Source organism: Heterodontus francisci, chromosome 10 (assembly GCF_036365525.1).
Source record: "Heterodontus francisci isolate sHetFra1 chromosome 10, sHetFra1.hap1, whole genome shotgun sequence".
Lineage (NCBI taxonomy): Eukaryota > Metazoa > Chordata > Chondrichthyes > Heterodontiformes > Heterodontidae > Heterodontus > Heterodontus francisci.
Genome location: NC_090380.1, coordinates 100,873,864 through 100,887,931, shown reverse-complemented (window position 1 = coordinate 100,887,931; position 14,068 = coordinate 100,873,864). Strand labels below are relative to the sequence as shown.

General features: G+C 43.1%; 1 protein-coding gene across 2 annotated transcripts in view; it reads right to left on the bottom strand.

Moving 5' to 3' along the window:
* LOC137374683 (bromodomain and WD repeat-containing protein 3-like) overlaps positions 1 to 14,068 on the bottom strand; it is a 197,287-nt gene that overhangs the window by 28,085 nt on the left and 155,134 nt on the right. For both annotated transcript variants that reach the window (XM_068041166.1, XM_068041167.1), the window contains exons 33-35: positions 2,985 to 3,063; positions 2,797 to 2,850; positions 1,614 to 1,757 (exon numbers count right to left, since the gene is read on the bottom strand). In XM_068041166.1, the coding sequence (XP_067897267.1) occupies positions 1,614 to 1,757; positions 2,797 to 2,850; positions 2,985 to 3,063 (277 nt within the window). The remainder of the gene's footprint in view (positions 1 to 1,613; positions 1,758 to 2,796; positions 2,851 to 2,984; positions 3,064 to 14,068) is intronic.

Sequence of the window (14,068 nt, the reverse complement as noted above, 5' to 3'; positions counted from 1 at the left end):
AAGGTTTCAGGGAGATGTCAGAGGTAGGTTCTTTACACAGAGAGTGGTGGGTGCGTGGAATGCGCTGCCAGCGGTAGTAGTAGAAGCAGATACATTAGGGGCATTTAAGCGACTCTTGGATAGGTACATGGATGATAGTAGAATGAAGGGTAGGTAGTTAGTTTGATCTTAGAGTAGGTTAAAGGTTTGGCACAACATCGTGGGCCGAAGGGCCTGTACTGTGCTGTACTGTTCTATGTTCAGAGGGTGGTGAACCTGTGGAATTCTCTAACACAGAAGGCAGTGGAGACCAAGTCATTCAATATATTCAAGGAGGAGATAGATATATTTCTTAATGCCAAAGGGATCAAGAGAAATGGGAAGAAAGCGGGAACAGGGTACTGAATTAGACATTAGTCATGATCTTTTTTGAATGTCAGAGCAGACTCGAAAGGCCGAATGGCCTACTCCTGCTCCTATGTAATATTTACACCCAATAAATGTTTAGAAGAAAGCATTCTGGCATAAAAGAATCAAAACTGGGACTGTAAAGCCGAAGAGCTTCACTAAGATAAATTGGGCTGGATTTTAAAGTCCCTCCACTGTCGGGCACGTTGACGAGGAGGCAATGAAGATCGGTGCGGTGAAGGCCCGCCACCGACCCGACAGGCCCCATGCTGATCTCGGGGCGAGGCCTCGTGGCTGCAGCCCTGCCGCTCGATAACAGGACCCTCATTTAAATATGGTAAGTACTTTACATACCTGAATTAATGAGGGCCCCCTCACCTCCTAAATCGCCACACCGATCTTCATTCGGGCAGCTGACAACGCCGCGCCTTCGAATCTTTGTTTGGGGAAACATGGCGCGACACCTGCGGGGAGGAGGGGAGGAGGATTTTTTCTTTGCACAGGGATGGGGGGGGGGGGGGGGGGGAAAGGGGGAGCGAGATTAGAACAATGCGGATTGGTCAGAGGGGCGATGAGAAGGGGTATAGGGCAAAGTTGCCGAACTTTGGAGGGGTAAAAGGGCAAATTCTAAATAGTCACATTCTGGGGGTGGGGGGGTGGTGGGGGGGGGGAAGGTCACGAATGGCCGGAAATGCCATTGCAGGGCCTGGGAAAATGCATACAAACATGAAGAAATTATGTTTTGGTGCAATGTGACTTACCTGGCCCTTTAATGTTTAAATGTCCATGAAAAGCTGTTAGCCCTTTAAAAATGGAGCTGGATGCCATTGCCTGCGACGGTTTGCCCGCCCCCCCCCTCCACATCATCACGGGGGGGCGGGCACCACAGCCACGATAATGAGCTGCTGCGTTTTAAATCGCGGCAGCTCCGTGACACTGTTCCCGTGCGGGCGGTGCGCATTTTTTTTTTTACTTCCGTCGCCGAGGCTCTTAAAATGCAGCCCATCAAGTCAGAGTATCAGGCTTCCTTGGTGCTCAAACATACTCCCCTTTGGTTGCAAGTTCAGCACTCAACTGCCTGAGCTGCTGCATCAATCTAATGTTTTCTTGAGATAATTCACTTCCTCAAAAAAAAATTAGTCTCCTGACATTTACCAAGTTTACCATAATGTGGAAATAATAAGCCTTTCATTAGTTTCCATGGAAAATAGTCTGAATTAACCTACTGGGTATTCAGCGAGGTCCACAGGCTGCCTGAAAGGTTCAGAGTCTTCACACTGAAACAGGATCTCCAACAGTTCCCTGCACTGAGTTTTCCATGTGTTGACATCATAGGTGAGGTTCCGACCCAATTTGTGCCTTACATGGTTCTTCACGTGGGAACAAAATAGATCAAACTAATCGATGAGTTTGCATCATAAACGTATGCATTTTATATACAAGTCATTCATAGCAATGCTAAATACATTAAAAAATAATCAATACAGCAATTTGTGCGTCATAATTCCATTTTTAAACACAAATTTTCAGGTGCACAGCAACTTTAAGGGTGGAAATATATTACAAATAAATAAAGAACTGACTTCATTCAAACAAAATTGTTAATGATCTATGACTTGGTTTGATCATGCAAGAGTGTCTGTATTCCAGTCATTACCAATGCATTCAGTTTACATTGTTTGCAAATAGCAAAAAAATTCTAAATTTAGGAAGAAAAAAATTCCTTCACTGTGGGTGCTCATTAGGTCATTGAGATCAAGGAATTGAGTTATTGGATCCCAATGTAGCATCAAGTCAAACATTAGGCCAGAGGTAACCCTGTCTGCCTTATTTAACAACTGACAAGGACACTTCAATACCATGAATACGAAAGCCTGAGAACACTTCTCCTTGAATTAAAGCAGGGTCAATAGGACTGCTAAAACATATTAAGACCAATATAATTTTTATATTTCTTTTTGCAAGCTGCCATTTTCTTTTTTCCTGTTTTGTTCATAGTTGTCTTTTAACATTTAGCAGTATGGATTTGTATGCAGTGCCTATTATTGTAAAGGTGGCAAGTGTCTTCCCCTTTTCTTTTCTCAATGTCCAAAAATTAAGTAGAATAGGGAATATGGGATTAATGTAGGATTAGTATAAATGGGTGTTGGTCGGCACAAACTCGGTGGATCAAATGGCCTGTTTCAGTGCTGTATCTCTCTATGACTCTAATAGTGCTACATTGGAGCAGTCTTACTATTGGCACAATGAAAAGTAGCAAGACCTGAACATTGCAGGCAGGACAGCATAAATGCTAAATTGGGAATTTGAACAGATTCTACTGCGGAACCCCAGTGCACCAAAACTTACAGCTGGACTAAGAATCATACAATATTTTTGCTAGTGGAATCATTAATTTATATTACTCACTATTCTAGCAGCAGACGTTCCTGCAACAACAGAATTCGCTGTCTCATCTTCTTCCTAAAATCAGATGATATTTAAGTTGAATTAAAGTAATTTCTTTATAAAAGTATTGCATACTTAAAATTTCCTGTTAACAGAATAAACCCAAATCAGTTAAGCTAACTGTATCGACATTTAATTAGTTTTGGTACCTCATCCTCATCTTGAGAATCCAGTGAACAGTTCTCCATGGTATTCCAAATCTCAAAAATATCACAACAGTCTTTATTCCTGGAATTTAAAAAATGCATTTAACAGACTGTTGTAAATACAAAGAAAAAGCCAATACGGTCAATCATGGATTCTATTTTTATCCCAGAATAAAATACACCAACCAGGTTTCTTAAATAAACAGCAAAATAATCAGTTTATTATAAAACAAGACTTAATCAGTAATGAAGCAAAGCATTAACACATAGATTGAAATATAAAAGTTCCCTTTTTACCTTTGCCCCTCACACACAGACACACACACACACGCTGGTTAACAGAAAAACAGATTTTTTTCTTTCGAGCTCTGTTACAAAAAAAAAATTACTTTGGCCAAACACTTGCTTATTCTTGAAAAAAAAAATATAGGAAGATGTCAGTTGTCCCTTTTTGGTTTGGCGACCCAAATGCACGTAGACAACTGTCACTGGGACCTTTTCAGAACAGTTCTTTTCAGGCAATGTTGAAGATCAGTTTGGCAGGCTTTCCAGAAGAAATGCGGTAACAGGGGCTTCTGGCAGTCCTTTCAGGAGGAATGCAGCATCAATTTCTCTATTTCTTACACTTGCTTCAAAGAGCTTCTCAAAAAGCTGGAAGGCTTTTCAAAGAGATGGAAGAGGGTGTTGATGGTGACTGTTCTCTTGGCTGGTTTTCTCCAGCTGCCTTCAAAACAGTTCACACTCCACACTGTCCAAAGCGAAACCAAAAACAATATCTGAAGAGTCAAGCCTCCTGACCCCTATAAATCCTATGACCTTCACTTCTCTGTAAACAACTCCCCCAAGTCAAAAAAATCCTGCTAGGTACTTATCTGAAGCCAGGTGACTTCCATTAAGGGTTGCTTACAAACCAAGTCCTCTCAGTATCCTGTCAATGACCCCAGTGAAAAAAAAGTCCTTTTCAGTTTTCCTAAATAAAAAAATGTCCATAATTCTAAAATACATGAGTCCTCAAAATTCCCCCCCAAAAAACATAGAAGTACTATCATAACAAATGCTTGATCTCAACTGCACAATTTAGTGAAAACTTTCAGAGATGAAAAGCCATGTAAACTGAGACTGGGATTATAATCGGAGAGACTTGGATCGTCAGCAAATTATGCACAGTGTCGGGGGAAGGAAAGCAAATGATTATAAAAGGTGAAAATTAAAATATTCAGTCATGTATCTTTTAAGTTTTTGTTTCTGCTTATCAAGGTGAAAGGAAGGAATGTCTTCTTTTTAAAAAAAAATGTATTTTGGATAGCCAGTGTCAGCCTCAAGTAAATCCTGGGCTATACTGCTCTGTCCCTGGAACGTGCCTTAACTACAGCCTTCAAATAGCTCTATTAAACCATTTTATCGCAGCAGCCATTTTCATAGGCTTTCCAAACCAGACTGCCAATTGAGAACAATTTTGTGCTGTGAAGCCACAGCCACTGGTAACTGCATTGAGACATCCCAAATCATAAGACTCATGCGGCTGGTGAGGAAATGTCTTTCTCTTTAAACCAGGTTTCATTCTAACACAATCCCAGTCATGAAAAGGCCAATTTAGCCATTTACATCACCCAGATGCTAAAGTCGAAAAACAAGAAATTTAAGTTATTGCTCTCCTATTTTAGTATGAACGATTGAATAGATGAGCTGAATGGGTGACGCGTGAACCATAGCGAATATTTTAGTCAGAAGTCTTTAATAAAGTAACTCAGAGCAGAAAAAGCAACATTAGTGACAGTAAAGATTTTAAACCTCTGAACCTTGTTGAAATAAGGGATCTGTTGCTTTGATGCATTTCAGGACAGACAAGTGCTTAGAGGGAAGATGTGGGTGGATTGTAACTGCCAACTGGAACCTGCTAGTTTCAGTTAGATTCTCACCCACCCCTGGCAGAATTAGGCCGTAGAAATTTAAATCGCTAGACTTCATTAACATGTTACCACCTGATTTCCTGTCCAGAACACAGCTGTGAGTGGTCGGCACCTCTGGGTCTACCTGCCTTTCTTCCACCACATATCCAGGTCACCGGAGCCACCATCATTTTGCCATATTTTAAATGCTTCCCTTCTCCTCTGCTATTCTGCTATAACCATTTACACCTCCTCTGGACACAGCTTTTGTTTCGATATTTATCACCTCCATTTGCCTTGCACCATCATTACTTTTGTCATTTAATCACTCCTGCTCTCCACCTTGTTCCTTTTCCTAGCTCTGTGCTTACTTAAAAACTTTCATCTCTAACATCTTCCAATTCTGACGAAAGGTTGTCAACCTAAAGAGTTTGTGTTTCCAACATTTTCTGTTTTTATTTCAGATTTTCACTACCTGCAGTATTTTGCTCTTGGTATACTAATTCTGTCATGAACATCCATCCTATGCTACCAAATGCTGATCCCTTACTTTATGGACTACTATTCTCTTTTCTTTGAGGAGACCAAACATTTTACGAATCTACTTTAATCCTCAATTCTCCTACTCAATGGGTATTGATCTAACCCCCTTCTAAAGATGCTACTTCATTCCAAAAAATGACTTTCACTGAGTTTGGTTTATATATTGAATATTCCAATATATAAATAAATTATATATTGGAATATTCAATAACTTATGGGAAGAAAAGGTTTTTTAAATCTCTAAACTTGCTCTAGGTGTATGAATCCTATAGACATCAAATTTAAATAGCTAATAAAAACAGAAAATAGTGGAAATACTCAGCAGTCTGACAGCATCTGCAGAGAGTGAGACAGTTAACAACGACCTGAAATCATGCTTGGTCATTTTTCCCTGAATGCTTTCTAAAGGAGCTACATTCCTTGAGTTAGAGTGACCAAACCTGTGCACCATATTCCAGAATTAGGTTTTCACTGATCTGATCAATGTCAGTACAATTTGTTGATTTTTTGCAATCGCGATGCATCCCATTAACTGACTTGCCTCATTGATAACTGCCTCAAATTGAAGAGATACTTTTACAGCATAGAGTCATAGAGTTATACAGCACAGAAACAGGCCCTTTGGCCCATCGTGTCTGTGCTGGCCATCAAGCACCTAACAATTAGAATGCCATTTTTCAGCACTTGGCCCGTAGCCTTGTATGCTATGGCGTTTCAAATACTCATCTAAATACTTCTTAAATGTTGTGAGGGTTCCTGCCTCTACCACCTCTTCAGGCAGTGTGTTCCAGATTCCAACCATTCTGGGTGAAAATTTTTTTCCTTAAATCCCCTCTAAACCTCCTGCACCTTACCTTAAATCTATGCCCCCTGGTTATTGACCCCACTGCTAAGGGAAAAAGTTTCTTCCTATCTAACCTATCATGCCCCTTACAATTTGTTACACCTCAATCATATACCCCCTCAGCCTTCTCTGCTCTAAGGAAAACAACCCAAGCCTATCCACTCTCTCTTCATAGCTGAAATGCTCCAGCCCAGGCAACATCCTGGTGAATCTCCTCTGCACCCTCTCCAGTGCAATCAGATCCTTCCTACAGTGTGGTGCCCAGAACTGCACACAGTACTCCAGCTGTGGCCTAACTAGCATTTTATACAGCTCCATCACAACCTCCCTGCTCTTATATTCTGTGCCTCGGCTAATAAAGACAAGTATCCCATATGCCTTCCTAACCATTTTATCTACCTGTGCTGTTGCCTTCAGTGATCTATGGACAAGTACACCCTCTGTACTTCCTAGGGTCCTACCATCCATTGTATATTTCCTTGCCTTGTTGGCCCTCCCAAAATGCATCACCTCACACTTCTCAGGATTAAATTCCATTTGCCACTGCTCTGCCCATCTATATCGTCCTGTAATCTAAGGCTTTCCTCCTCACTATTTACAACACCAATCTTTGTGTCATCTGCAAACTTACTGATCATACCTCCTATATTCACATCTAAGTCATTAATGTACACTACAAACAACAAGAGTCCCAGCACCGATCCCTGCGGTACACCACTGGTCACAGGCTTCCACTCGCAAAAATTACCCCCAAATGTTTTTGCTTCATCTTCTACTACGTTTACGATGCACATATGTAAATGCACAAAGTGTGGTGAATTTTATTTTATTATTCGTTTGTAGGATGTGGGCGTCACTGGCAAGGCCAGCATTTATTCCCCATTCCTAATTGGCCTTGAGAAGGTGGTGGTGAGCTGCCTTCTTGAATTGCTGCAGTCCTTGGGGTGTAGATACAAAAATAGTGCTGTGAGGAAGGGAGTTCCAGGATCCTGACCCGGTGACAGTGAAGGAACGGCGATATAGTTCCAAGTCAGGATGTGTGCGGCTTGGAGGGGAACTTGCAAATGATGTGTTCCCATGCAACTGCTGCCACTGTCCTTCCAGGTCGTAGGTTTGCAAGGTGCTGTCGAAGCAACCTGTAGTTGCTGCAGTGCATTTTGTAGGTAGTACACACTTCTGCCACTGAGAGATATTGGAGGGAGTGAATGTTGAAGTTGATGGATGGGGTGCCAATCAAGCAGCCTGCTTTGCCCTGGATGGTGTCGAGCTTCTTGAGTGTGCTGGAGCCGTACCCATCCAGACAAGTGGAGAATATTCCATTACACTCCTGACGTGTCCCTTGTAGATGGTGGACAGTCATTAACACCAGTGTAGCCGGAGGCACAAAGTGTAAAGTGTGAGTTGGTGCATGAGGGAATTCAGTGAGGGAGGGCTCCTTTCTTTCTTTTTCTACCTTTTTTCAGCCTCCAGTAGCTGCCTCTCTCTTCGGTATAGGGGAAGAAGCTGATTGGGGAGTACGTGGAAAGTTATTCTAACTTGAATTGTAATAAGTAGTTTTTAAAGTTACGGTATGGCAGGTCAGCTCAGTCAAGTGGAATTTACATCCTGCGGTATGTGGGAAGTCATGGATGCACCATGTGTCCTCGACGAACACATCTGCAGGAAGTGTCAGTGGCTGTAGAAGCTTGAGCTTCAGGTTTCGGAACTCGAGCGGCAGCTAGAGTCACTGTTGTGCATCCGTGAGGAAGAGGACTACGTGGATAGCACGTTTAGGGAGGTGGTCACACTGCAGGTTAGGAGCACGCAGGCAGAGAGGGAATGGGTGACCGCCAGGCAGTTTAGGAGAACCAGGCAGGTAGTGCAGGAGTCCCCTAAGTCTATCTTGCTTGCTAATCGGTTTTCCATTTTGGATACTGGTGAGGGCGATGGTTCCTCAGGGGACTGCAGCCAGAGCGAAGTCCATGACAGCACTCGTGGCTCAGCTGCACAGAAATGGAGGAAGAAGATTGGAAGAGCAATAGAGCTAGGGGATTTGATAGTCACGGGATCAGATAAGCGTTTCTGCGGCAGTAAACCTGACTCCAGGATGGTACGTTCCCTTTCTGGTGCCAGGGTCAAGAATGCCATGGAGCAGCTGCAGGACATCCTTCTTGGGGAGGGTGAACAGCCAGAGATCGTGGTCCACATTAGTGACATAGGTAGGAAGAGGGATGAGGTCCTGAAAGCAGATTTTAGGGAGTTAGGAAGGAAATTAAAAAGCAGCACCTCAAGAGCAGTAATCTCAGGATTACTCCCAGTGCCACGTGCTAGTGAGCATAGGAATAGGAGGATTGATCGACTGAACACATGGCTGGGGCAGGTGGGACCTGTACAAGATGGACGGGCTACACCTCAACAGGACCAGAACTAAAATCCTCGCAGGGAGATTTGCTAGTGCTGTTGGGGAAGGTTTAAACTAGTTTGTTAGGGGGGTGAGAACCTGAGGGGTAGCTCAAATTGGAAGGAAGTAAAGCTGGTAACAGGAGGTCGAAAAGTAGCAAGCGACAATCTAAGGCAGGCAAAACAAAGGTAAGCATCAACTAGGTTTAGAATGCACAATAATGTCAAGACGAGGTTAAGGGCACTCTAACTGAATGCACGCAGCATTCGCAACAAGGTAGATGATTTAGAGGCACAAAAAGAGGTAAATGGGTATGATCAAATTGCCATTACGGAAACGTAACTACAGGATGATCAGGACTGGGAACTGAATATTCAAGGATATTCGACATTTAGGAAGGACAGGAAAAAAGGTGGTGGTGCACTGATAATTAGGGATGGGATCAGTACATTAGTAAGGGAGGATCTCAGATTGGACAAAACAAAATGTGGAATCTGTTTGGGTGGAACTAAAAAACAGCAAGGAGCAGCAAACATTGGTAGGAGTTGTTTATAGGCCACCAATAGTAGTGGTAGTGTGGGGCATGGTGCTAATCAGATTAGAGAAGCATGTAGCATGGGTAACACAATAATTACGAGTGACCTCAATCTGTACATAGACTGAGTAAACCTAATGAGCACCAATGCTGTGGAGGACGAGTTTCTGGAGTGTGTTAGGAATGGTTTTCTAGAGCAGTATGTTGAGGAACCAACTCTGTGGGTGGCACTGTGGCTAGCACCGCAGCCTCACAGCTCCAGCGACCCAGGTTCAGTTCTGGGTACTGCCTGTGCAGAGTTTGCAAGTTCTCCCTGTGACCGCGTGGGTTTCCGCCGGGTGCTCCAGTTTCCTCCCACAGCCAAAGACTTGCAGGTTGATAGGTAAATTGGCCATTGTAAATTGCCCCCAGTGTAGGTAGGTGGTAGGAGAATGGTGGGGATGTGGTAGAAATATGGGGTTAATGTAGGATTAGTATAAATGGGTGGTTGTTGGTCGGCACAGACTCAGGGGCCGAAGGGCCTGTTTCAGTGCTGTATCCCTAAATAAAAATAAAATAATAAAATAAAATAAAAACTGCAGAGCAGGCTATTTTACATCTAGTAATATGTAATGAGAAAGGGTTAATGAATAATCTTGTTGTAAAAGAATATTTAGGTATGAGTGACCATAATATGATAGAATTTTACATTATGTTTGAAAGTGAGGTAATTCAATCTGAAGCCAGGGTGTTAAATTTGAACAAAGGAAATTATGAAGGTATGAGGGGCAAATTGGCTGAGGTGGATTGGGAAAACAGATTAAAAAGTATAACAGTGCACAGACAATGGATAGTCTTCAAAGAATTATTACTTAGTTTACAGCAACTATATATTCCTTCAAGGCACAAAAACACCAAAAGTATAGGCAGTCAACTGTGGCTAACAAAGGAAGTTAAGGACTGTATAAGATTAAAAGAAAAGGCCTATAAAGTTGCCACAAATAGTAGTAAACCTGAGGATTGGGAGGATTTTAGAATACAGCAAAGGAGGATGAAGAAACTCAAAGAAAGGGAGAATATAATATGAATGTAAACAAGCAAAAAACATAAAACCGGACTGTAAAAGCTTATATAGCTGGGTAAAAAGGAAACATTTGACTGAGACAAATGTAGGTCCATTACAGGCAGAGTCAGGAGAATTTATAATGGGAAATAGAGAAATAGCAGAGAAGCTAAATGATTATTTTGTGTCTGTCTTCACTGAGGAAGATGCAAGAAATTTCCCAGAATTAGAGATCCAAGGGACTAGGGAGAATGAGGAATTGAAAGAAATTAGTATTCTTAAGACGGTTGTATCGGAGAAATTAATGGGATTGAAGGTTAGTAAGTCCCCAGGACCTGATATTCTACATCCCAGAGTGTTGAAAGAGGTAGCTATGAAGATAGCGGCTGCACTGCTGATTATCTTCCAAAATTCTATAGATTCTGGAACGGTTTCTGCAGATTGGAAGGTAGCAAATGTCACCCCACCATTTAAGAGGGGAGGGAGAGAGAAAACGTGGATTTACAGACCAGTTAACCTTACATCAGTTGTTGGCAAAATGCTAGAATCTATTCTAAAGGATGTGATAAATGGACACTTGTATAATGATCGGATTGGGCATAGTCAACATGGATTTATGAATGGGAAATAATGTTTGATGAACCTGTTGAGAGTTTTTTTTGAGGATGTTACCAACAGAATTGATAAAGGGGAGTCGGTGGAAGTAGTATACTTGGATTTTCAGAAGGCTTATGATAAAATCCCCCACAGGAGGTTGGTTAGCAAAATTAAAGCACATGGGATAGAAGGTAATATACTGGCATGGAATAGGGATTGGTTAACAGGCAGAAAACAGCGTTGGCAGGCTGTGACTAGTGGATCAGTACTTGGGCCCCAGCTGTTCAGAATATACATCAATGGTTTGGATGTGGGGACCAAAAGCAATATTTCCAAGTTCACAGATGATACAAAACAAGGTGGGAATGTGTGTTGTGAGGAAGAGGCAAAGCAGCTGCAATGGGATTTGTACAGACTTAGTGAGCTGTATTTTACCAGCTCGACGTCGGGGGTCGTGCTGAAGGGAGCACGTAAAATTCTGCCAGGAGAGGCCCGCCTCGACCCCCAACGTCGAGAAGGCCCCACCCCATTTTTCCACCGGTGACGGGACCTTGGCGCAGCACCCCCCGCTACTTACCTTTCCTGATTATGCATCCCGCTGCCTGCTGCTCCACACTTCTGCACTTTTTGCTGAACAGGCAGCAGTCACGTGCTGTCCCGTTCACAAATATGAAACCTAGATGGGACAACAGTGTAGATAAGTCTGGGATGATCAGGGTCTCAGCTCTGCACTCTGAAAGGGAGGTGGAAGGGGGTCTGGGATTACTGGAGGGAAAGCTCTGCAGGCTTTGTGTACCCTCCGTCCATAAAGCATACGCTCTGCATTTGTTTGTGCGTGTGAAGAAGCAATAGCACTCGTGTCACTGTGTGTGGGAAGGGTGCCAGAAAGGGAAGGAGCGTTAAGTATATATGGATGGTGGGGGCAATCGATACAGCTGGTAGGATATTTAAGTGGTCATGTTGTGCCACTCAGTGTTGGCCAAGATGGGCAATGCCCTGTTAAGGCATAACGAATAACGCAAGGATTAATGGATTTCATCTAATTTAACGCAAGGAGTCTTACAAGTAAGGCAGATGAATTGAGGGTGTTGATTAACACATGGGAATGAGGTATTAATGCTATCACAGAGACATGGTTGAGGGAAGGGCAGGACTGGCAGCTCAATATTCCAGGATATAGAATCTACAGGCGTAGTTGTGGGGGGGGGGGGGGGGGGGGCAGCGGTGTGTAAAAGAGGAGGTGGCATTGCACAATTGATCAAGGCGTCAATTACTGCAGTAAGGAGGGATGACATCTTAGAATGTTCCTCAAATGAAGCCATGTGGGTAGAACTTTAAAACAAAAAGGGGGCAATCACATGGCTGGGAGTGTACCACAGGCCTCCAAATAGTCAGAGAGAGATAGAGGAGCAGATATGTAGGCAAATCTCAGAGAGCTGTAAAAATAATAGGTAATAATACTAGGGGATTTCAACTACCCCAATATTAACTGGGATAGTCTTAGTGAAAAAGGCTCAAGGGGGGCGGACAAGAGAGCTTCTTGAGCCAGCACATAGAAAGTCCTAAAAGAGAAGCGGCATTATTGGACCTAATCCTAGGAAATGAAGCCGGACAAGTGGCAGAAATGACAATGGGGGAGCATTACGGGGATAACCATAACGCTAAGATTTCAGGTAGTTATGGAAAAGGACAAAGATGGACCAGAAATAAAGGTACTGAATTGGGGGATGGCTGATTTCAATGATAAACAGGATCTGGCCAAAGTGGACTGGGAGCTGCTACTTGTAGGAAAGTCTACATCAGACCAGTGGGAGTCATTCAAAGAGGAAATCGTGAGAGTTCAGGGCCATCATGTTCCCGCAAAGGTGAAGGGTAGGACCAACAAGTCCAGGGAACCCTGGATGTCAATGGATACAGAGGATTGGATAAGGAAAAAATAGGAGGCTTATGGCCGATTCAGAGGCCCTAGAGGAGTACAGAAAGTGTAGGGGGGGGGGGGGGGGGGTACTTAAAAAGTAATTAGGAGAGCGAAGAAACATGAAAAACACTGGCGGGAAAGATAAAGGAAAATCCCCAGGCATTTTATAAGTACATTAAGAGCATGAGGATAACCAGGATAAGAGTAGGGCCCATTCGGGCCCAAAGTGGCAATCTGTGTGTGGAGCCAGTAGATGTAGGTGAGGTTTTAAATGATTACTTTTCATCTGTGTCCTCTATGGAGAAGGATGATGTAGGTGTAGAGATCAGAAAGGGGGATTGTGATATACTCGAACAAATTAGCATTGAAAGGGAGGAAGTATTAGCAGTTTTAGCGGGCTTAAAAGTGGATAAATCCCCAAGCCCAGATGAGATGTATCCCAGGATGTTATGTGAGGCAAGGGAGGAGATAGCACGTGCTCTGACACAAATTTTCAAATCCTCTCTGGCCACAGCAGAGGTGCCAGAGGACTGGTGGACAGTGAATGTGGTACCATTATTCAAGAAGGGTAGCAGGGATGAACCAGGTAATTACAGGCCGGTGAGTCCAACATCAGTGGTAGGGAAACTATTGGAAAAAATTCTGAGGGACAGGATTAATCTCCACTTGGAGAGGCAGAGATTAATCAGGGATAGTCAGCATGGCTTTGTCAGGGGGAGATCGTATCTAACTAACTTGATTGAATTTTTCGAGGCGGTGACTAGATGTGTAGATGAGGGTAAAGCAGTTGATGTAGTCTACATGGACTTCAGTAAGGCTTTTGATAAGGTCTCGCATGGGAGATTGGTTAAGAAGGCAAGAGCTCATGGGATCCAGGGCAATTTGGCAAATTGAATTCAAAATTAGCTTAATGGCAGGAGGCAGAGGGTGATGGTCGAGAGTTGTTTTTGCGATCGGAAACCTGTAACCAGTGGTGTACTGCAGGGATCGATGCTGGGACCCCTGCTGTTTGCAGTATACATTAATGATTTAGATGTGAATACAGGAGGTATGATCAGTAAGTTCACAGATGACACAAAAATTGGTGGTGTCGTAGATAGAAAGGAGGAAAGCCTTAGATTACAGGATGATATAGAAAGCTGATAAGATGGGCAGAGCAGTGGCAAATGGAATTTAATCCTGAGAAGTGTGAGGTGATGCATTTTGGGAGGACTAACAAGGCAAGGGAATATACAATGGGTGGTAGGACCCTAGGAAGTACAGAGGGTCAGAGGGACCTTGGTGTACTTGTCCATAAATCACTGAAGGCAGCAACACAGGTAGATAAGGTGGTTAGGAA